This window comes from Ovis aries, chromosome 2 (genome assembly GCF_016772045.2).
Source record: "Ovis aries strain OAR_USU_Benz2616 breed Rambouillet chromosome 2, ARS-UI_Ramb_v3.0, whole genome shotgun sequence".
Lineage (NCBI taxonomy): Eukaryota > Metazoa > Chordata > Mammalia > Artiodactyla > Bovidae > Ovis > Ovis aries.
In genome coordinates this window covers 2,369,056-2,392,995 of record NC_056055.1, presented here as the reverse complement: position 1 = coordinate 2,392,995, position 23,940 = coordinate 2,369,056, and the positions used below count along the sequence as shown (strand labels likewise).

General features: G+C 46.4%; 1 protein-coding gene across 8 annotated transcripts in view; it reads left to right on the top strand.

Annotated features, from left to right (window-relative positions):
• The window catches only part of CNTRL (centriolin), an 89,912-nt gene that overhangs the window by 62,979 nt on the left and 2,993 nt on the right, over nt 1-23,940 (top strand). For all 8 annotated transcript variants that reach the window (XM_027964049.2, XM_060410786.1, XM_027964048.2 and 5 more), the window contains 17 exons: nt 747-952; nt 2,879-3,071; nt 5,772-5,902; nt 6,045-6,185; nt 6,289-6,415; nt 7,159-7,323; nt 8,009-8,168; nt 9,615-9,730; nt 9,815-10,032; nt 13,025-13,182; nt 14,288-14,361; nt 15,384-15,572; nt 15,968-16,193; nt 17,659-17,864; nt 18,797-18,937; nt 20,289-20,561; nt 20,732-20,794. In XM_027964049.2, coding sequence (XP_027819850.1) covers nt 747-952; nt 2,879-3,071; nt 5,772-5,902; nt 6,045-6,185; nt 6,289-6,415; nt 7,159-7,323; nt 8,009-8,168; nt 9,615-9,730; nt 9,815-10,032; nt 13,025-13,182; nt 14,288-14,361; nt 15,384-15,572; nt 15,968-16,193; nt 17,659-17,864; nt 18,797-18,937; nt 20,289-20,561; nt 20,732-20,794 — 2,787 coding nt within the window. The remainder of the gene's footprint in view (nt 1-746; nt 953-2,878; nt 3,072-5,771; nt 5,903-6,044; nt 6,186-6,288; nt 6,416-7,158; nt 7,324-8,008; nt 8,169-9,614; nt 9,731-9,814; nt 10,033-13,024; nt 13,183-14,287; nt 14,362-15,383; nt 15,573-15,967; nt 16,194-17,658; nt 17,865-18,796; nt 18,938-20,288; nt 20,562-20,731; nt 20,795-23,940) is intronic.

Sequence of the window (23,940 nt, the reverse complement as noted above, 5' to 3'; positions counted from 1 at the left end):
TTTCCTGAGCTCTTGATTTTTCCCTTTTCCTCTCAGCAAACTGAGAGGAAGATAAAGGATTCGAGTACCTGGGTGTGAAGCCACGAGCCCAGTTTTAATCAGTCAGCCTAGTTCCAGAGCTGTGGATATTTGCATGGTTAAATGGCCGTTACTCTTGTTCGCCTGCCGTGCTCTGCTGCACACTGTTCTTGGAACAGTTCTGTTGGCTCATTTGTTAATCTCTTAAGCTGGCTCTTTCACCCTCAACTAGTACCAGCTGTCTATATGGCTCCCCAGGTATGCCTTTATATCTCCTATATTTGTACATTACTTCTTCGGCTTAGATATTTCCTATTTCATTTCTTCTTCAAAACCAAGCAGAGCACCCCTTCCTCTAAGTAGCCTTCTCAGCCCACTCCCCTCCCATGTGTCCAGAGGAGGGGGAGACGTGTACGTCTGTGTCTCTGTCAGATGCTGAACTCTGGGACCAGACAGCACCCGCAGGAGGTGCCTGCTGACTGTTTATCAGGAAAGCATAGCTGGACTGGGGGAAGAGTCGTAGGGTCTGTCGGTCCGTCCATTGCATCTATGACCTGTGAAGACATTGGCTTGGCTTACTTTTTCTTTTCAAACTGAAGTCTTAGGAAGCTACCACTATTTTCAGGGCATAGATACCACTTTAACCACAGTTCGTTTCAGTTTGGGGCAGGAAAAAGGGGAAATGACCTAATGAGATATTTCAGTATTGCATTTTTTTCTTTATTCAGGAGAATGAGGTTTCTAGATTGGAAGACATAATACAGCATTTAAAATCAAAGAAGCAGGAACAGAGGATGAGCGTGTCCCGGCGGCAGTCTGAGAAAGAAATAGAAGAACTGCGCCATAATATTGATGAACTTTTGCAAGAGAAGAAAGACTTAGCGCGCGAAGTAGAAGGTCTGCATAGAACCATCCAGAAACATCAGCAGCGAAAGTAACTATCAGCCATTTTATTTTTATGATTCAGATGAATTAGTTATTAAGGTAACCAAAATCAGTGTTGTCCTGTAGCACTTTCTGTGATCTTGGGAATGTTCAAGATCTGTCCCATCCAGAACAGTAGCCTTAGCCATGTGTGGTTGTTGAGCACTTGAAATGTGGCTAATGAAACTGGGGAACAGAACTAAGTTGAGTTGAATAGCCACGTGGTGATTTCTAAGTTCTCGTGGCCAATAGTCCGAGCCAGCGTCTCTCGTGGTCGCTCTTGGAGAATGGCATCCCTCCCCGTCGTCCTGGCTGCAGGCTTGCTAGCTGTCCTCAGCACTGCCCGTTCCGTCTACTCCCCCAGGCGTCCAGCTGCTCTCAGCCCCGCTGACGCTATGCACAAAGGGCTCTCGCGCTGGCCCCCTTCTTTCATTGTCGCTGCCCTGGCCTTCAGGCACTCTCACCCTAGGTCAGGTTCTCCAGGCCTGGTCTCTGTCGCTCCGTCCCACCCTCGACGTGGCTGCAGCCCTGGCCGTGCGTGCCCTCATGCAGTGCTTATTCCCACCAGTGGACATTCTGCTCTCCCGGCCCTGCACCCTGCCTCTCTGCTCGTCTTTCTCTTCCCACGAAGTGCTTATTCTGGCCCTGCGCGCTTTGCCGCGGTTTCCCTGAACACCGCCTTTCCTCCTGCCGCCCCACCTTTGCTTGCGCTGTCCTCTGCCTGCCCCGCGCAGCTCCAGTGTGTCTCTCCAGGTGAAGGTCAGGGACCCCCTCTGATATAAGAGGTTTCTCACCTCAGGCTCCCACAGTTAAGAGTTGGCAACGTTGGGCATAGTGCTATTCATACTGTGTTGTGCGATACCCAGGAGGGCAGGTGGGCAGGCGCAGGGCCTCCCTCTCTGTGCCCCAGTGTCTGGCAGAGCGTTCGTCAGCTAATGCAGTATCTGCTGCATGGGTCAGTCACACAGAAGCGCATCTTCTGCACTAGGCCATGAATTATGACAGTTCCTCAGTTTTTGTCCATTTAGCCAGACTGGCCCATGTGCCAGGGTTGGAGGAAGACCTGTGGAGGACCTTGAGGTGGGTGAGATGTGGTCTCGGCCTTGTAGGAGCAAATGCAGGAGTGACTAACAGACCTGGCAGGAAAAAGCAAGGGCCACCGAGAGAAGGCTGGACTCGATGCTTGAAGGCTTACAGGAGGGTTATTTCATTTGCATAGGTGTATATGAGGGGGTAAAGTTTTTGAGGGGGATGTAGGCCAGTGGGACAGCCACTTCTTTTCCTAGTTGTAAAAATAAATTATCATTTGGGGGAATTTGGATAACACAAAAACGGTCAAAGAAGAAAGTAAGAATTGTCTGTATTCATTTAAAGACAAACTGTTAATATGTCAAGTTTACTTTCACGCTTTTCTGTACAGATAGTCCCATTTTCAAGCAGGTTTGCCTCTAGCCTTGCGTTACTAAGTCCTGTGTTATGCTTCTTGACTTGTCAGCTATCGTCACCACAATTGTACTCTAGCAGAAATGTAGAATAATTTTGAGGGAAACGGATGGTTGTCTTGGGAGTGGCTTGCTTTATTTTTATACCACAGAAGAATTGAAGTATCAGCATTGTCTTGACTAAGTGTTGATTAAAAAAAAAATCTTTATATTTAAAAGGGAAAAACAGGAGCATCATACATTATACATACTATTCACTTATTGTCAGCAATATGCCACGTTGAGTAAAAATATGGTAACATAACTTTGAACTTAGGTATACTTAGACCTTGAACCAGGGTAAACATAGGCCTTGAGCTTAATCAGATGTAGCTGTCTGTCCTATCCCTTCTCGTATTAGAAGGTCAACGTGCATCTTTTTATCACTAGGCTGTAGGTATTGATATGGTCACATTTAAAATCTCTCTATGTGTGTGTATGTGAATTTTTTTTAGAGACTTCATTGATGGAAATGTTGAGAGTCTTATGAATGAGCTAGAAATAGAAAAATCACTCAAGCACCATGAGGATATTGCAGATGAAATTGAGTGCATCGAGAAGACCCTCCTGAAACGTCGAGCGGAGCTCAGGGAGGCTGACCGACTGCTGGCGGAAGCCGAGAGCGAACTTTCATGCACAACAGAGAAAGTATGTGCTGCTGTGCTTGGATGGAGGGGCTCACTGTCCCCCGCAGGATGGGTTAGAAGGAGAGCGTGTAGGAGCGCAGTCGTCAGAGTCAGGCTGCACTCTGCTGGTTAAGGAGCTGCAAGGATTCGGGCAAGTCACTTAAGTCTCCGAGCTTTGCTTTCCTCAACTGTAAATTCAGGCTAAGAAAACCTAAGCTGGGGAACTTCCCTGGTGGGCCATTGGTTAAGAATCTGCCTTCCGGGGCAGGGGACACAGGTTCAATTCCTGATCAGGGAGCTAAGATCCAACATGCTGCGTGGCAGCTAAGCCCACACGTTGCACCTGCAGGGAAGACCCAGCACAGCAAGAAACAGACCGCCTAGGCTGCTCCGGATGAATGAAACGAAGTCGTGTATTTAAAGCTCCTGAAAGTCGTTTAGTTCCTAACACACCCCACCTCCTTATCCTGTGTGTGTTAAAAATTACTTGGGCTCTAATGTTTATTAAATGGGTTAATCTTATATTCTTATAAAATAACAATGGACCTCATAGTCAGACTCTTAGTTATTCTCCAGGTTGACAGTTGATATAAAATCAAGTATTTTTTGCCCTGAGGTAATATTCTTGAGACGTCAACACAGAGTAATTTGGGGAGAGAAAGGAACTGCCTCTTATTGAGCCCCTGTTAGGCCACACGTTGGCTGTTTTATAAATACTTCTTCATTTAATTTTCCTGGCAACCCTGTTAGATGGTCGTTAGCCCAGTTCCCAGATGTAACTCAGAGAGCCTGGTCTAGCCTGTGGTCACATGGCTGAAGTCCTGCCTCACCAAAAGAGCTTTTTAGCTAGATGGGAATTCCAGGGTTAAAAAAAAGTCCCTTATCCACATGGGGCACCTCAGGAACTACTATTTTTACATTGTTGTTTCAACATGGACCAATTTGAATGAATAGAAATCTGTTACCCAGGAGCTGAAATGAAGGGTTTATGAAAGTAATTCTGAGTGGTAGCTTTTTAAGAATGGAAAAATGTCCCCATCTTCTTTTCAGATGATCAGTTGCCTCTTCTGTCATATGGTAGATCACTGTGAGAGCAAATAGGTGTGTGAGCAGGACCAGAGAAAAACCTGTCGGTGGTGTGTAAAAGATTACTGAGACCGGTAGTTGGCAGAAAGAGGAAGTGAACCTAGGTTCAGGCTAGTAAGCTTCTCCTCCTTCACCTCCCAAAATGGCTCAGGGAGACAGCTCGCTCAGGAGGAGGAGGGAGGAGAGGGCGCTGTGTTTTGTAAGGAATGTGCCAGACTTGTTAAAACGTGACATACACGGAGATAAGAAACTGCCTGGAGACATGCTGGCTTTCCATGGTGGGTAATGAGTTTTGTCCAGTGGCTTGCTGATGAATCTGGCCGAAACTGGCCATCCAAAGTGGAAAGCAGTGTGGTGAAATATTTAGCACTTCGGGAGCCAGCCAGACCCTCTTGTGTCCACACAGAGTGTTTACCAGGTGAGCTTCACATACAGACATCTCTGACTTGCGTGCAACTGCAGTGCAAAGTGTCTCGCTGAACAGTGAGTCACTGCCCAGCCACCTTCTAACGATACTCTGTTTTTGGATCTCTCGTGACATTGTTTTTAAGCCTCTTATTTTAGACAGAAAAAGAAACCAAGCTGATAGGGAAGAAAATGCTATTTTTGCCAAATCTTGTATAGGAAGGTTTTGAAGTATTAAATATTTGATTCCCAGTCATAATTAAACTATCCTTAGAGTAATGGGATTTTACTGAAGATAGCATCGAGAGTAAAGGCGGAGGCTCTAGGAACTCCCGCGGTGGTCCCGTGGCTGAGAGTCTGCCTGCCAGTGTGTGAGAAGCAGGTGCAGTCCCTGGCCTGGGAGGATTCCAGGTGCCGCAAAGCGACTCGCCCACGCGCCGCCACCGCTGAGCCCCAGCTCTGGCGCCTGTGCTCCGCAACAAGAGAAGCCCCTGCAATGAGGAGCCTGCAGCTGCGCCTGGAGAGCAGTCCCCACTCACCGTGACTGGGGAAAGATCACACGCAGCAGTGAGGACCAGCTCAGCTGGAGATAAATCAATAATCTTATTAACAGAAAAATCTCTATGGAGGGAATTTTGGTAAAATAACGTCTGTGCCACTTAATTGGGTAGCTATTTATTCACTTTTTTCTTCTCTTTTTAAATTTTTTTTTGAGGGGGGTGGATGTTTTGGTTTAGATAACTTTTACATGAAAAAAATAATAGTACAGAATATTTTTAAATAGAAAATCATCTACCATCTCACCACCCTCAAATTACTGTTTTTAATTTTGAAAGCCTTTCTCTTTGTTGACAAGATACAGTTTTATATAGTCGCTCTTATAGTGCTTGTACCACTTTAAATTTATTTTTTTAGTTAACATTTTATCATTAACATTCTTCCATGTTACTACCTTGTCATCTTATTTTAAAGACTACGCAATATTCCATTGTGTTGATGCATTATCACTTACCGAATCAATTATTTGTCAAGCCTTTCATTGTCTCAGTATGCAGTGAGCAGTTTTATATAGCAGTTCTGAATTCTTTTCTGAGAACTGGCAGGTGAAAGTGAATGAACATTTCTATCACTCTTTCGGTGTTGTTTTCTAAGAGTTGTGCCAAGTTACAATCCCAATAGTTGTAAGAGAATATTGCAGCTGAATTGCTTTTAATGACAGTTTCTTTTCTAGACAAAAAATGCTGTTGAAAAGTTCACTGATGCCAAGAGGAATTTGTTGCAAACTGAGAAAGATGCTGAGGAGTTAGAAAGGAGAGCTCAGGAAACAGCTGTTAACCTTGTCAAAGCTGATCAGCAGCTCAGGTAGGCAGACTCGCTCGGCCACTGATACACCCAGTGAGATGAATGGGAAGTTTGATTCTAAGAGGATGGTAATTGCTTTAGGATAAATAACACGTCATGTCGAGGTTAAGGAGTCTGGGGGAAATAAAGCGATATATTTCAGATTGTTGCAGGCTGACACAAAGGATTTGGAGCAGCACAAAACCGAGCAAGAAGAAATCTTGAAAGAGATAAACAAAGTTGTTGCAGCAAAAGACTCAGACTTCCAGTGTTTAAACAAGAAGAAGGAGAAACTAACAGAAGAGTAAGTACGGCCTCTGCCCGGCTTCTCGGGGCCTGTGCCGGGTGAGGGCCCCCGGGGCTCGGCCTCTCTACCGATTTGCTCTAGTGCTGCCGGTGCTTTGTAGGCTGCAGAAGCTGCAGAAAGACATCGAGACCGCAGAGCGCGCTGAGGGTCATCACCTGCAGGTCCTGAGGGAGTCGGAGGCCCTCCTGCAGGCCAAGAGAGCAGAGCTGGGTGAGCTGAAGAGCCAGGTATGGCAGCAGCGCCTTGAAAGCCAGCTCCTGGGGCTGGGGAGCCGCCGTTCGTGTTGCGGTTATAAACATGATATGTGTTTGATTGTGGGAAAAACTGGAAAATGCATAGTAAAGTGGGATTGAGGCCATATATCCGAGTGGATAGGAATAGAGCCCAACCCAAATTTGAATCTCAACTCAATGTCTTATTGAATGAGTGAGTGTGAAAACATGATCTTTCTGAGCTCGTTTATGTTAAGTGTGTGTGCAAATATTTGTGTTTGAATTTTTAGTCTCTGCCAAAGTGCAGACATGGTCCTCTGATAAGGGAGGGCAGTGAATGTTGTCTGTTTCCTTCCTTTCACGTGTCTGCATTTTCTGTTTGTCTGAAACTGAATATGTATTGCCCTTAAAATTGTAAGTTTTAAATTTACAAAACGAGTAAATTTCTTAAATCCCTGCCTGACTTTCATTGCCAGGGTGGTGTCAGTTGGAATGAAGCACAGATAGAGAAGCTCTTTGAAACCCTGACCTGAGGGGTGATCGTTGCTTTCCTGTCATTGTTCTCACTGTGATTTGAGCGAGCTCAGGGCCTTTATTAGGCATGTCATGCCTGCATTCCCCAGCCTGGCCTTTCTGACTCTTGCGGCCAAGATAACTAAAATTAGACTACCACCTCCACACAGCATTTGGCTGGACGAAATATCCTCCATCTCAGCACTTTGGTCAAGCTGCGTATTCTTTCCCTCTCTTTGATGCAGGTGACGGGCCAGCAGCAGGAGATGGCTGTCTTGGACAGACAGTTGGGGCATAAGAAGGAGGAGCTGCACCTGCTCCAGGGAAGCATGGTCCAGGCCAGAGCTGACCTCCAGCAAGCTCTGAGGTTGGGGGAAACTGAAGTGACTGAGAAGTGCAGCCACATCAGGGTGTGTTTCTCAGTACTTTCTAAGGGCCCTGTAGTTCTGTAGATTTATTTCTGGATGTTTCTGCTGGTCCCCCCAAGATGCAGACATGAGTCCCTGAGTCTCGCTGCCCGCCCCGCCAGCTCGCTAGTCTCGAGCCTCTGGGGCTGTCGTGTGCCTCTGGCCCTCCGTGTTTTCTGGCCATGCCTGAGGTCTTCAGCCTCTGCGTTTCTCATGCTGTTTCTTCAGGACTTTCCTTTCTGGGAATACCCAGATCTGACCTAGTTTGCATAGTTCAGCCTCACGCCACTAAGGGACTTCCCCAGCTTTTCCTGGAAGCGATTTATCTTGCTTCTGAGTTGGTAACGCTCTGCACATTTCCTACAGAACCTCAGCCTTTCTTGATCATGGTTCTGTCCCTGGCCTTACTTCCCCAAAGGTACTAACAGCCCCTGGAGGGCAGGAGATGGACCTGAATCAGCCTTTTCTCTGTAACACACAGCCTTGCCCATAGTAATAATTGCATATACATTTTAAATGTAAATATGTTAGTGTAAATACAGCGCTATTCTTAATGTAAAACACAAGATGAGCTTATTTTCAAATGAGAATTTATATGTGAGACAGTTAATAACAATTGATTTTAAAGTATTTTCTGTTCATAACTTGGTAGAGGTGGGTTGACTTTCTTCTTTTTTTCTTTGCATAGGAACTAAAAGGTCTTCTGGAAGAACTGAGTTTTCAGAAAGGAGAACTGAATGTCCAGATTAGTGAGAAAAAAAATCAGCTTTCACTTATAAAGCAAGAAATTGAAAAAGAGGAAGAAAGTCTTCAGGCAGTTTTAGGGCAGATGTCTAAGCATAAAACTGGTGAGTTTAGGGTTTAACCTTAGTTCTGATCAAAGAAAGGCAGGTTATAAATGGAATATTTAAATTAGCTGAAAGCAAAATTTTCATTGCTACCAGAGTGTGATGAAAGATCACTTACAGGCTGTTGATTGAATTATAAAATGAAACAACCTCCCAGTGTCTTAAACTCTTAAAATACACACCTGTCAAACTTACTAGGTAGCCATTTATATTTATCTAGAGAGGGCAAGCATTTATGCACATCACAGCAATATTTATTTCTCTTTTTCAGTTTTATTAAGAAATAAGCCTTAATTTCCTTGTTTAACAAATTTAGCTGAGTTACTTATAGTAGAATTTATGACAAAATTTGGAAACAAATGACCAATTTAAAAACCATGTTTTAACATTTAATGACATGCAAAAATACTGATAAGAGTGAAAAAATAGATGAAAACCAAGCATTGCATGTAGTCTTAACTTGTTTTAAAAAATATGTGGGGGGGACTCCCCTGGCAGTCCAGTGACTAAGGCCTCGCCTTCCAGTGCAGAGGGTGCAGGTTTGATCCTGGTCGGGGAGCTAAGAGCCTACATGCCTCACAGCTGAAGAACCAAAGCATAAACGAGAAGCCCTGGTGCAGCAAATTCAGTAAAAACTTTAAAATGGTCCACGTCAAAAAAAACTTAAAGAAAAACAGACCGTTAAAGTCTTAAGTGAAATGAAAGTCACTCAGTTGTGTCCGACTCTTTGCGACCCCGTGGACTGTAGCCTGCCAGGCTCCTCTGTTGATGGAATTCTCCAAACAAGAATACTAGAGTGGGTTGCCATTCCCTTCTCCAGGGGATCTTCCTGACTCAGGGATCGAACCTGAGTCTCCCACAATGCAGGCAGATTTTTTTATTGTCTGAGCCACCAAAATATTTAAAAAGTAAAATATGTGTGTGAGGGTGTGTATATGCCCACACAGAAGCTTCCGGAAGGAAATTGTCAAGGTGCTGTTGCAGTGGTGATCATCTTCGGATGGTAGGATAATGATGGGTTTCAATTTTTTTCTTTTGTACTTTTTTCAGATTTTCTATAATGAACAAATATTCTTATAATCAGAAAAAGTTGTTAATATTTAGAAATCTATATTTCAGAGGACAAAAGAATTGATATATAAATTTCAGCTGATATAGTTTGAAGTTTTTCTGTTTGATTTAAAATCTTTTAGGTAGGGTATAAGTTCTTTTAGAACTAGATCTTTTTTGAATATTTGTTTAAATTTTTTCAGCAAATTAATGTTTAGCAATACTTTTAAAGGATTTTTTCATTCAAAATGCAATTAATTAGCTCCATTAATTCAGCACAACAAATATGTATTTTATTACCTATTGTTACATCAGCCAATAGCATTATTTTCTGTTTCATTTTGTAAATGTTTCCACATTCAATTAATAGCCTGGACCATGCTTTGTTTCTGTTAGAACTTAAGAATATTCTGGACATGTTGCAACTTGAGAACAACGAGCTGCGAGCTTTGAAGCTACAGCATGACCAAAAGATGTCTGAGTTAGAGAAGACTCAGGCTGACGTGCTGGAGGTAAGACGCCAAGGCATTTCGCTGCTGGCCGACCACGCAGCCGCTCCCCATCTGTACGGCTGAGTCCTCTTTCACCTTCTTTAGGAGAAGCTGGAGCTGGAGAATTTGCAGCAGACAGCCCTGCGACAGAGAGGGGAGATCGAGTGGCAGAAGCAGCTCTTAGAGAGGGACAAGCGAGAGGCTGAGCGGACCACTGCTGAGACCCGAGCGTTGCAGTTGTGTATTGAGTCTTTGTGCAAACAGAAGGAAGATCTCGAGGAGAAATGTGACAGCTGGGAGAAGAAGCTGGCACAGACCAAACGGTGAGAGCAGGGGCGAACAAGCTTGCAAGGCCCCTTCTGGAAGGCCAAAGCATTACAAAGACACTGTTTAAAAAATTGGAAAAGGCAAAAAAAGGAATACAAAATACACCAGAAACTCAATATCACAGTACAATTCACCAGTAGCATTTTGGGATGAATTTTCCTTTTAGGCTTTTTTCCTCCCTTAAAGCATTTTTTTTTTTTAATAACTTGTGATTTAAGTAAAATAATGTATGCTTGGAATATGTGAGTCAGTGGAGAAATATACCTTGTTGTGGGTAGGAAGGCCCAGTAGTAACCCATTGTTAAGATTCAGTTCTCCTCAGATCGATCTGTAGATTCAAAACAATCACAATTAAAATCCCAACAGACTTTTTAAATAGAAATTGGCCATCTGATTCTGAAATTCTTATTGAAATGCAGAGGACCTAGGATATAAATGCAGAGGACCTAGGATATAAATGCAGAGGACCTAGAATATAAGACTTTTTAGATATGACGCCAAAACAACTTTAACAAAGACTAAAAGCTAGAGCCGACAGCGTGTGATTCTGAGACGGTGCGCAGCCATGGTGGTCGGAAGCACGGTGGGCTTGGCGTAAAGGTCGGGAGAGAGGCCAGTGCAGCAGAGCAGAGTCTGCAAGTGAACTCACAGAGCATGCACAGCTGGTTCTGACGAAGATGCAAAATAGAGGAGAGATGGTTCCAAAATATGTTGCTAAAAGCACTGCGAAAAAATGAACCTTGATCTATACTCACACCAAGTATGAAAATTAACTCAAAATGGGTCATAAACATAAAGGTAAAACCAAAATATAAAACTTGTAAGGGAAAAACTAGGTAAAAAAATCTTCATGGCCTTGGGTTAGGCAGAAATTCCTTAGATAAGACCCTGAAAGCGTGATCCGTAAAAAAGTAAGTTGATAAAACTGAATTTCATCAAAGTTTAAAATTTCTGTTTCTTGAGAATCCCCTGGTGATCCAGTGGTTAGGATTCCATGTTTTCACTGCCAAGAGGGCAAGTTCAATCCCTTATTGTAGAACTAAGATCCCACAAGCTTCACAGTGTGGCTGGGGGAAAAAAAAAACAAACAAAACTTGTTTCGCAGAAGACACTGTTGAGGCAATAAAAAGACATCTCAGACTGAGAGAGAAATCTTTGCAACTTGTATCTGATGAAAGACTTGTACCCAGGATGTACATACATGGATCACGAACTCTCAAAACGCAGTAATTAGAAAATGAAGAACCCAATTTGCAAATAGGCAAAAATTTGAACATTTTATTTAAGAAAATAGATTAATGGCAGATAAGCACATGAAAAGATGCTCAGTGTCATTAACAATTAAGGAAATGCAAATTAAAACCACAACTAAATATCATTACATACCTATTAGAATAGATTAAACACTGACCATACCAAATTCTATCAAGGAATTTTCATACACAATTGGTGGGAGTATAGAATGTCAGTAAGAGTACTTTGCAAAATAGTTTGGCAGTTAGACTTAAAAATGCACACGTACACCTACCAGGAGATGTGGCTTTCCCACACCTAGAGGTGAGAGCGTGTGGCGTGTGCGCACGCGGCCATGCTGAATTGCTTCCATTGTGTCCCCCTCTTCACAACCTGTGGACCGCAGCCCACCAGGCTCCTTCGTCCATGGGATTCTCCGGACAAGAAGAGTAGAGTGGGTTGGCATGCCCTCTTCCAGGGGATGTTCCCAACCCAGGGATCAAGACCACATCTCCTGTGTCTCCTATATTGGCAGGTGGGTTCTTTACCACTGGTGCCACCTGGGAAGCCCAGAGGTTAAAGCCTGCATCTGTATAAAAACTGTACACTGGTGTTCATAGCAGCTTTATTTGCAGTAAGCAGATACTGAAAACACCCAAAATGCCCATCAGCTGTTGGATGGGTTGGCAGATTATGGTATATGCATACCATCGAATGGGCTTCCAGCTGGCACAGTGGCGTGGAACCCACCTGCCTATGCGGGAGACACAGGTCCACTCCCTGGGTTGGAAAGAGTTCCTGGAGTAGGGCCACCAGGAATGGCCACCCCGCCAGCATTGTTGCCTGGGAAATTCCATGGGCAGAGGAGCCTGGCAGGGTGCAGTCCATGAGGTCACCAAGAGTTGGACAGGACACAGCACACACACAGGCGCACCGTCGAATGGGCTTCCCTGGTGCCTCAGTGGCAGGGAGTCTGCCTGCTGGCGCAGGAGACGCGGGTTTGATCTCCGGGTTGGGAAGATCCCCTGGAGAAGGAAAGGACAACCCCCTCCAGTGTTCTTGCTCAGGAAACCCATGGACAGAGGAGCCTGGCGGGCTACAGACCATGGGGTCACAAAAGAGTCGGACATGACTTAGGGACTGAACAATAGCAACAGACCATAGAATACTACGAGGCAACAGAAAGCAAAGGAGCATTAATGGCATGCAACTACGTGGCTGCGTCTCAGAGCAACTATGCTCAGTGAGAGAAGCCAGACAAAAACCAGTCCATAGTGTGAAAAAAAAAACAAACAGTCCCCAGTGTGACTCCTGTTCATGTAAAGGAACACATGCTCACACGCACGTTTTTTTTTGACAAATCTTATTATACATAAAATTGCGTTTTTTGCTTTTTCACTTATAAGTTAAGTCCATTTTAATCACATGTTTGGAATTATAAGTGCTATCCATGTTGTCCCTGATTTTTATAAAACTTCAATTTTAGCAAGTCACTTTTTGAAATGACAAACATTTCCAAATGTTCTATTTGGAAAGCTGAAAATAAGGGTTTTTTTTTTTTAAGAATGGGTTGAAGAGCCTTACAGTTTGTTAATACTTATTAATGTTTGTTATGTTAGTAAATTATTAATAATTTATTAATATCATCCAGACTCCACAGCTGCATTGTGACACGTAACACTATTCGTTAGTTGTCTCATATTTGTGCTTGGACATTTTGTGTTTGACAGCCTAATAGTCTCGCTTGTATCGTAGGGTTTTAGCAGCCACAGAAGAGAGTAGCAAAGCAAAGCAATCAGACTTGGAAAAGTTGGAACTGGATATCAGAAAACTGCACCAGGAACTAGACCAGCTAAACAGAAACAAGCTCTCACTGCACAGAGACATCGCGGCTGTGCAGCAGCAGCTCCAGGGTAAGAGGCGCGGCGGGGAGGCAACTGTCTTCCTTCTGCGGGAGTCTTTGTTTAATTGTTTGCTTTCTTATTACAGAAATAGATCATGCTGGAGGGCATGGGGTTTCTTTTAGAAGTGAGAAAAATGTTCTAATATTAGGTATGGTGATGGTTGAACAACTCTGAATTTACCAGAAGCCATGAAATTATATACTTTAAATGGGTGAAATGCATTATATGTGAATTACATCTCAGTAAAGCTGGTTTTTTTTTTTTAATGAATTCATATTCCTTAGAGAACAGTGTTAAAACATAGCAAAGTGACAAAAGTTACTATTGACCACACTCTTCAGAGATAATTTCTACTAGCAATGTAGTAAATATCCTTCAAGATTTTTCCTTGAGGGGTAGTGTGTGTGTATAGATTTAAAAGCAAAGATGGAAATAACGTATTTATGACCAAATCTTTATAAATCCTCATGATTGTTTATTTATGTTACTAAGTAATTCCAGCCAACAGTATACTTGTTGAACACTTCCTGTGTACTGGGCATGATTGTAGATGTTTCATATGCATTTTATCATTTAATTCTTATAACATTTTTATGAGGTAGAAACTATGATTTCCCCCATTTAAAGAAGCCAGCTTAAACCCAGTTTCCTCAGGACTTGCTTAAGCGAGAAGTGACCTGCTTAAGCTCACCCAGTTAGTAAATGACAAAACCAGTACAGATAATAAAATTTATTTTCAAATTGTCTTCCTGAACGGTTGTACCAAATTCACATTTTTATCAGCAGTGTGGAAGGCGCCTGTTTTCAAACCACGCACCTCATCAACACTAGGTATTGTGTGTGAGTTTTTCTAATTATGAATTTTTGAACGTGTTAATCTTTGTTTTTTTAAACATGTAAGTCTTTAAAAAACGCAAGGCCCCAAGCCCAGGTCTGGCTTGCGCGTGTGCCTCTCTCTCGGCCTTGAATAAGATAGGATGGCGAAGTCACCTGTTACACCGTAACAGAAGGAAGCATGAATTCACTGTCAGTCTACATGTTTAAGGGGACTGATGGGAAACTGGAAAACGTATGCATATGTATTTCTTACTCTATGTAAACGTTATTTCTGTAGAAAAACGAGAAGCAGTAAACTCATTACAGGAGGAACTAGCTGACGTCCAAGACCATTTGAACCTAGCGAAACAGGTGAGCCTAACAAACGTAACCTTCCAGTAGTGTCCCGCAGGTGTGCAGATAGCTGCTTGAAATAACAGGTCAGAGGCTGGTTCCTTCTCATATGAGCAGGTCCCGTAGAGCCTTATCTAACACAAATGTAATATATGCAAAACCTTTGATGCAGAGCAATAATTTTCTAGTTTATTTTAGCCCTAGAATTCTCCATTCAAACAATGTTTCCTCAAAGCTAGTAAGTAAGGTGGCTAGAAGATCCCCGTAGTTGCTCAGCCGCCATTCTGGGGGCTTCAGGGACCAGACGGACCTCTCTTCCCCGTGGCACAGATGAGGCCTTTAGGCTTCTCAGCGTCTTCCTGCAGGGATTCAGTGTTGCCCTGTGAGAGTATTGCCGTGAGCTGAGTTCCAAAGAACCTCCGGCAAGTTTCAGGCCTTAGTCTCTGCTTTGTAAGTGGCGGGTTAGGCTGGACACCTGATGCTCTTCCTTCTGCCTTTACGATTCTGTGTTTCTAAGATGGATGAGACTTACAAAGTATTCTGTCCTTCAGAAAGTCTTACACGGCTCTTATGAACATTTTTTATGTTACTGGAAATACGGAAACTTTTCCAAAAGCGTTTAATTAGGGTTCTTTGAAGAAAGAAGTATTTATTGTTTTGTGAATTTTTTTAAACCTGTATAAATATTTCAGATGGTAACAAAACCATGACGTCAGGTTCAGTTTCAGTCAGAATTAAGGCTTGTTCACAGCTCTTCTTAATCCTAGCAATCCTGTGAGGTGGGTGGTGTTTATTCCCAGCTCAGTGACGAGATGGCTAAATTTCGGAGGAATCAAGTCTCTTGCTGAGGTTCTATCATCTTAGGTACTAAACAGAGGGAAGTCAGTGATTAGATGGAGCTCTGGGTGCCTTCGCATGTTTGCTGCAGTGCTGAAGGATGTGGAGCTTCCATCTCACCGGGCTTAGGTGGCGCAGCTGTGGCACTGGCGCCCTAGTGAAGGCGGCTCTGTCCGTGGTTTGAGTTGTTCTTTGCCCTGAAGGACCTGCTCCGCACCACCAAGCGCCAGGACGTCCTGCTTGGCGAGCAGACCAGGCTGCAGGAGGACCTCCAGGAATGCATGAAGAGGTTGGAAGTCTGCCAGAAAGAAGAGGAAGCAAAGCAGCAGCACCTGCAAGCGCTTCAGAACGAGGTGGAGGAAAGCAAGACCGAACTCGCCCGCCAGGAGACGGTACCGCACCCCGCGGGCGCTGCAGAAGAGCAGATGCTTCCCCGGCGGAGCGCTGCTGAGGAGCTCCCGCTCTGGGTCTCGCTCGCTGTGCCTGCCCTGTGTGACCTGAGGGGGATTTCACACCAGCTCTTTGCCTCCCTTGGTATTAATATTGTAGGACAGGCCCCATAAAGAACCGTGGTGGCCACCTGTCAGTTCCTGCGTATCCCCTCCTCACATGCTAGCCAGATCGTTTTCTGTCCCCACCTGATGTCTTTTGCAAAGAGAACTCCCTCTCTATCACCGCGGGCTATTCGCTACTTTCTATTAGAACTGGAGTCCAACTAGTGTCCATGAAGATTCCCGTGGGACGTTGTTTGTTAGCTGGTGACTAACTGAGGGTGTTCTCTAATAAGACGTTTCAGAGACTCCAGAAAGAGAGAGAAAGTGAAGAAAAAAAGTTAGAAGCCAGTCGAGCGACCCTGCAGGAGCAGCAGCAGCAGCTGGAAAAGGAAATCGCAGACCAGAAGAGCACGCTGGACCAGGTGCTCAGCCAGGTGCTGGGGGCCGAGGAGCGCGCCAGGACTCTGCAGCAGGAGGCGAGGTGGGGTGAGACCCTGGAGAAGACGCTCTCCCAGACCCGTATGTATTCCGGAGCGCTGCCAGGGTCGGGGGCGGGGGGGGGACCCGCTGACTGTCCTACGAAGCGTGTGGAGGAGGCCCGGGCCTCGGCCGTGGCCCAGACAGGGCGCAGGACCGGTGTGGGGGACGTGCAGCCCCTCACTCGGTCCTCCGGGTCCTGCGAGAGATGAGGAGGCCGGCCCAGAGCAAACAGAGTCTGTCTTTATAGAGACGGAATTTGACCCCGACACAGTCAGGTGTTTCTCCTTGACTTTATCGCTTTCTTTGAGACTGCTTTTTCAAGGAAGTGGAATATTAAGGCAAAGAAGTGCCAAAAGGTGCCCTAAAGGCTTTCTATAAAACTACATTAATTCTGAGCTTTGGAACAATGATCCATTTCATCTCAGCCTGTTACAAAAAACAATATTAACAGTTCTATGATACAGTTGTTGGCCATTGGGTCTGTTTATTCTTTTGAGCCATACATAAATGAACTTGACTCCAGGGCAAAAGATGGTTCTTACGTCAGTAAATGAATTCTTTTTCCCTCAGACTTCAGATTTTAATAATGCTCAGAAAATGATGTTCTCCCCTGTGGAAACTTTGAGGACTTGGGTTTTGAAAGGGTTATTACTCCTTTTTCCCTGGGAACTCTTGATTCAGACCCAACCTTTCACATTCTGAAACAAGCCTGAATATGCTGAGCCCGACCCCGGCAGAGGCGTGAGAAGCGATGTCTGGGCAGGGCTGTCCGGGCAGGGCGCTGCTTTACGCAGGCCGGTCAGGAAGACCTGTGTTAGGTGTCACTGTTGCGTGTGAGCGTCATCTGTTGAGTATACTCACCATGCCTCAGGTGTTTGCACGCATGGTCCCCATTAAACACCAGGAAATGGGCTCCTTCTGGAGAAAATAAGGCTCATGCCACTCCAGAGCCGCTGTTCTTTCCCTGCGCTGCCTCCCATGAAGGAAGAAATACTGTGCCCCTCCCTGTATTTGAAAGGAGGTTTATAACAAAGCATTCCAGGGCTTCCTTGGCCGCCCAGCGATTGAGACTCTGCACTTCCAACGCAGGGGCGCGGGTCCAATCCCTGGTCGGGGAGCTAAGATCCCGCGCGCCTCGTGGAGCAGCTAGAAATGTAACAGTGGAGAAGGGGCGTGAACAGACATTTAAACGGGCAAGTGAGAAAGTAACTGGCGTCTCGGCAGTCTGCTCCGTGTTCCACGCGCCTCCCAGGATTGGTGCTCTCGGGTCTCAAAGACTCAAGAGGAAATGGTGGCCGCCTGTCACACTGGAATCAGGTCCTTCAGGAACAAACTACATCAAAGGGCAGCCTTCTCTGAACCTTGCTCCGGGCTGCCGGCGTGGGTCGGGGGAGGTAGACAGCTGGCTGGCGGAAGAAAGTGGCTGAGTGAGCAGCATGTCCTGTGCGGTCTGCCCTCAGCCAGCCCAGGGCCTCGGGCTAAGCTACCTGAAATGCTGTTTCAGAACGCCAGCTCTCCGAACGGGAGCAGCAGTTGCTGCAAAAGTCAGCTGAGCTGCTGGCTCTTCAGAAGGAGGCCGACTCTATGAGGGCAGACTTCAGCCTCTTGCGAAACCAGTTCTTGACAGAGAGGAAGAAAGCTGAGAAGCAGGTAGCCAGCCTCAAGGAAGCGCTCAAGACCCAGCGCAGCCAGCTGGAGAAGACCCTTCTCGTGAGTACCCACTGCCCCGCCCCGGCAACTTGTGTGCTGACGCCTTTCCATTGTTAACTAGCATACGGCTGGCTTCCACGTAGAGAAAAGACTGGGCAGCCCAGTCCCTAACCCAGCTGTTGCTCTGGGTACCTCTTTGCGTAGTTTGTGCCTGAAGCTCATGGTAGATTTTGCCTGTGTCTGGGCTCAGCCCTGGCGGAGTCGGCTGGCTGGCTGGAACGCTGATCACAGGCTCAGACAGCACCCTCGGCGAGCCAGCCTCTGCACACCTCTCCAGCGAGGGTGCAGGGGTTTGGGGGCGGGAAAGCTTCTGAAGACCCTCTTCCCCAGCTGCAGTCTGTGCTCCCAGGCTTTCTCACCGTGCCCTTTCTGGTCAGCGTTGGCTTTAATCATTATCCTAAAACTAGGAGGCTCAATCTGTCATGCTCTCATCCCTGAGACAAATTGTGGGTGGTGGTACTCAGATGAGTTGAAAACAGTTTCTGATGCCTCGAGACCGATGGGCAGTGATGGGGGCTGTCCCAGAAAAGGGTTTTCCTAACCCTCTGGAGGAGTTCATGTCACCATGCAGTGTGAGTGTGGCTTTGCGTCCGGATGTATTTCCCAGAGGGCAGCACCACTCACAGCCAGTGTCACGGAACAGGACTGCGAAGAGAGTAGGCAGGTGTCTAGGCTTTAATCCTCCCAGGGGCCCTGTGATGGTGGCTGTTGTCCACGTCTCCCAGACAGGAGAGGGTAACCTGATCCCAGTGGTAACACGGCACACCTAGGGTTCAGGCTTTCTGCTCCCGGCTCTACCACCGCTGCTGCAGAAGGCTGGTCGATCGTCCCTTTTATAGCTGGAGGCCAGACAGGAAACGAAGTCTCAGAGCTAGTGAGTGTGCCAGGCAGCCGCGCGCCCCTCCTGAGTTCCTCTCCTCCTCCCCTGCTAGGAGCAGAAGCAGGAGAACAGCTCCATGCAGAAGGAGATGGCAACCATCGAGCAGGTGGCGCAGGATAACCACGAGCGGGCCCGGCGCCTGATGCGGGAGCTCAGCCAGATGCAGCAGGAGTACGCGGAGCTCAAGGAGCAGGTGAGCCCGCAGCCCCGGGCGCAGGGCTGGTCTCAGCGGTGCTCGTGCAAGGGGCGCGGCTCTGTGGAGACTGTCAGACTAGCGATCAGATTGTTCTTCTAGTCCTGAAATTTAGAACTTTCCACAAGAAGAAAGTATTTGTTAAAGATACACTCTTAAAATGCCCCCAAGATACACTTTTGAAATGCCTCAAGTTCACCAAACTTAAGTTAGTTTTTGAAAGAAAAATGGCAGTTCTTCAGCATAAAATTTTATCAAGTCCCAAAGTGCTGTGTTGAAATACTAGATTTTATGCCAGAAACCAATCTGTAAGAGACAAACTCCCAAGGAAACCTCTGATCATCTGTTGTGCAGCCAGGCCGAGGAGAGGAGGACGGTTCGTCCTCGATGGAGGGTCTCACCCTAGACCCCCCTGTGTCCCTCAGCCCGTGTCAGGGACTGGGCCGCCCCAGAACTCTCTAGTCAGCCCACTCGGGCCCCTCGACTGACCCTGCTACACTTTGTCCTTTGGATGACCGCATGTGGCCCTTTAGTTTCATCTCTTCCTATAACCACCCTCCCAAAACACACACACGCACACGCGCACACACCATCCCACCCCACCCCACCCCACCCCACCCCCTGTTTGGCTCAAGAAAAAATTACTTTTAAAGGCCCCTCGGCCTCTCTAAATTTGGGAGGGCAGTTAGCAGAGAGTATGACTGTAGTTTCTCCACCGTGCTCTTTATGGAGAGAGCCCCATAGAGTGGTCTCGGGTATTTAACACAATCTGTGGCACCTGAGGAAACCTCCAGACTCCCCACCACCAGATTCTTCACATATAAAATGAAAACATTCAAGCAGACCTTTGCTAAGCCCCGTTCAGTGCTAACATTTATAACCTAGACCACCTACGGCTTCTTTCAGTAAATGCCCCTTTTCTCATTTGAAGACCACTAAGGTGCCGCATATGAATTCTCACCTAGCTCTCACGTTTCAGGACACAGGAGGTTTAGGAGTTAGCTAGCTTGCCCTGAGTTGTCCTGGTGCTGTCTATTGGAGGTGGGGCTGGAGCCCAGCTCTGTCCAGCTGCAGCGAGGCTGGCTTTGATGGTGTGGGCCACCTGCACGCAGCACCACCCTGGGCTTTTCCATACGGGAGTCACTCCGGTTGGAAGGCCAGTAAAATCGTTCACTTGGTAGCTTAGAGATACTTGAGTAGCTGGGAAAATGGCAAATTTTTACAGTTCTAATCATAATAAGTAACATTTGTAGGTCTTTTGGTATATGATACATGTATTTAAAATGTTAAATCATTAAATAACAGTTCAGTTCCAGTACCTGGTGGTATTTGACTCTCACTCGCTCTGTAGATGGTAAACCAGAAAGATCTGGAAAGAAGACAAGTAGAAATCAGTGAAGCGATGAGGACGCTTAAGTCTGAAGTGAAAGACGAGATCAGAGCCAGCCTAAAGAACCTCAACCAGTTTCTCCCGGAGCTGCCGGCAGACCTGGAGGCCATTCTGGAAAGGAGCGAACACCTAGACGGAGGGCTGGAGAGCTTGAAGGAGAACTTTCCATTCGCCCTGAGTGAGAAGCTATCACCTTTTGAAGAGAAACTGCATTTTTCTCACGTTCACATAATGGTAAGGGCTTGTTTATCCTGCTGTTCCCTGGACTTCCTGAAAGGGCCCTTTGGTCCCCACCTCCCCCAGAGAAGTTCAGACAGACTGGAGGGTGGGAGGAGGGAAAGGCGGGTTGGTTATGACGGTGGTGCTCAGAGACTCTCTGATGGTTCCCTTTTCCTCTGAAAAAGGATGAACACTGGCGTGGAGAAGCTCTCCGGGAGAAACTGCGTCACCGTGAAGATCGACTCAAGGTTGCCCTTTTAAAAGAAAAAAAAAAAAGTATAAGCTGCTCAGCCTGTTGAGAGTGGGGGAACGTGCTCTGTCTCAGCTCTCGCGGCAGTTTTATAGGTTACACGTCTGAAGCTCAGAGAGGTTGGCGTCACAGTTAATCAGCGCCAGGGTCAGGGTTCAGAACCATGAGTTCTGGTGCTCAGCCCAGGGTTCCTGAACACTCGGTAATGCTGCTTTGCCTCAGCTGAAACTGATAGGACCCGCAGACAGAAAATAGAGATGCGCTGATGAAAACGCGGTTCACAGGCCTGTGGTCGGGGGAGGGACTGGGGAAACCAGAAAAGTAGGCTTGGGTGTCAAATGAGAAGCTGTTTGGCTCAGGATATGTTGAACTTGAAGGCTTCATGAGACACACAGGGAAGGATGTCTGTCTGTAGGCAGCTGAAAATAGGTGTCTAGAATTTAGTTGTAAGTTCAGTTCAGTCGCTCAATCTTGTCCAACTCTTTGCGACCCCATGAACTGCAGCATGCCAGGCCTCCGTGTCTATTACCAACTCCCAGAGTTTATCCAAACCCATGTCCACCGAGTCGGTGATGCCATCCAGCCATCTCATCCTCTGCCGTCCCCTTCTCCTCCCGCCTTCAGTGTTTCCCAGCATCAGGGTCTTTTCAGATGAGTCAGTTCTTTGCATCAGGTGGCCAAAGTATTGGAGCTTCAGCTTCAGCATTAGTCCTTCCAATGAATATTCAGGACGGATTTCCTTTAGGATGGACTGGTTCGATCTCCTTGTAGTCCAAGGGACTCTGAAGAGTCTTCTCCAACACCACAGTTCAAAAGCATCAATTCTTCAGTGCTCAGCTTTCTTTATAGTCCAATTCTCACATCCATACATGACCACTGGAAAAACCATAGCCTTGACTAGACGGACCTTTGTTGACAAAGTAATGTCTCTGCTTTTCAATATGCTGTCTAGGTTGGTCATAACTTTCCTTCCAAAGAGCAGTTCAATTCAGCTGCTCAGTCCTGTCCGATTCTTTGTGACCCCATGAACCGCAGCATGCCAGGCCTCCCTGTCCATCACCAACTCCCAGAGTCTGCCCAAACCCATGTCCATTGTGTCGGTGATGCCATGCAACCATCTCATCCTCTGTCGTCCCCTTCTCCTCCTGCCCGCAAATTTTCCCAGCCTCAGGGTCTTTTCAAATGAGTCAGCTCTCTGCATCAGATGGCCAAAGTACTGGAGTTTCAGCTTCAACATCAGTCCCGCCAGTGAACACCCAGGACTGATCTCCTTTAGGATGGACTGGGTGGATCTCCTTGCAGTCCAAGGGACTCTCGAGAGTCTTCTCCAACACCACAGCTCAAAAGCTTCAATTCTTCAGTACTCAGCTTTCTTCACAGTCCAGCTCTCACATCCATACATGACCACTGGAAAAACCATAGCCTTGACTAGACGGACCTTTGTTGGCAAAGTATTGGCTCTGCTTTTGAATATACTATCTAGGTTGCTCATAACTTTCCCTCCAAGGAGCAAGCGTCTTTTAATTTCATAGCTGGAATCACCATCTGCAGTGATTTTGGAGCCCAGAAAAATAAAGTCAGCCACTGTTTCCAGTGTTTCCCCATCTATTTGCCGTAAAGTGATGGGACCAGATGCCATGATGTTAATTTTCTGAATGTTGAGCTTTAAGCCAACTTTTTCACTCCTCTTTCACTTTCATCAAGAGGCTTTTTAGTTCTTCTTCACTTTCTGCCGTAAGGGTGGTGTCATCTGCATATCTGAGGTTATTGATATTTCTCCAGGCAATCTTGATTCCAGCTTGTGCTTCCTCCAGCCCAGCGTTTCTCATGATGTACTCTGCATTGAAGTTAAATAAGCAGGGTGACAATATACAGCCTTGACGTCCTCCTTTTCCTATTTGGAACCAGTCTGTTGTTCCATGTCCAGTTCTAACTGTTGCTTCCGGACCTGCATATAGGTTTTTCAAGAGGCAGGTCAGGTGGTCTGGGATTCCCATCTCTTGAAGAATTTTCCAGCTTATTGCAATCCACACGGTCAAAGGCTTTGGCATAGTCAATAAAGCAGAAATAGATGTTTTTCTGGAACTCTCTTGCTTTTTCCATGATCCAGCAGATATTGGCAATTTGATCTCTGGTCCCTCTGCCTTTTAAAACCAGCTTGAACATCAGGGAGTTCACGGTTCACGTATTGCTGAAGCCTGGCTTGGAGAATTTTGAGCATTACTTTGCTAGCGTGTGAGATGAGTGCAATTGTGCAATAGTTTGAGCATTCTTTGGCATTGCCTTTCTTTGGGATTGGAATGAAAACCAGCTTTCTCCAGTCCTGTGGGCACTGCTGAGTTTTCCAAATTTGCTGGCATATTGAGTGCAGCACTTCGACAGCATCATCTTTCAGGGTTTGAAATAACTCAACTGGAATTCCGTCACCTCCCCTAGCTCTGTTAGTAGCGATGCTTCCTAAGGCCTGACCTAAAAATGTGGGGGTGAAGAGTATAGTGGGGAGCTGGGAAAGGAGAGTGAGGCGGGTAGAACCAGAGAGGACAGCGTGCGTCTCTGGAGAGCGGCCACTCGCCTCGAGGCCTGGGAGGGAGCCACGTGCAGTTCCGAGGGAGTGAAGGCCCTTAACATCAGATAGCCTCCGGCCACACGTGGCTGTTTAAATGGAAATTCACTGTCATTAAACCAGGTTAAAAATTCTGTTCAGTTAGCACACTTCACGTGCTCGGCAGCCACACATGGTTAGAGGTTACCATAGAGGGCGGCAGATTTAGAACATGGAACATTCCTGTCGCCGCAGGAAGTTCTGCGGGACAGTGCCTGCTGGCAGCGTTGACTAGAGGATCGTTTCAGAGGTGCCGTGGGGGAGCCGGGAAGCCCTGTTGTGAGACACTCAGAAGGCCTCAGTGTGAGCCCGCCATCTGAGTCTGAGCAGGCGTCTATCGAGGAGGAAGCGGAAACCCCGAGGGTCGTGACAGTGGCGCACAGGCTGAGGGAAAGGCCCAGTTAACGAGGCCACACAGGAGACGTCTGGCACCTGCCCGCCCCACCTTCCCCCCTTTAACTTTTGAAGACAACAGGATTTTCAGCAGCCACTTCTGTGTTCTGACAGTCAGATTCGCCTTTCAAATGTTAAACGTGAGGAAG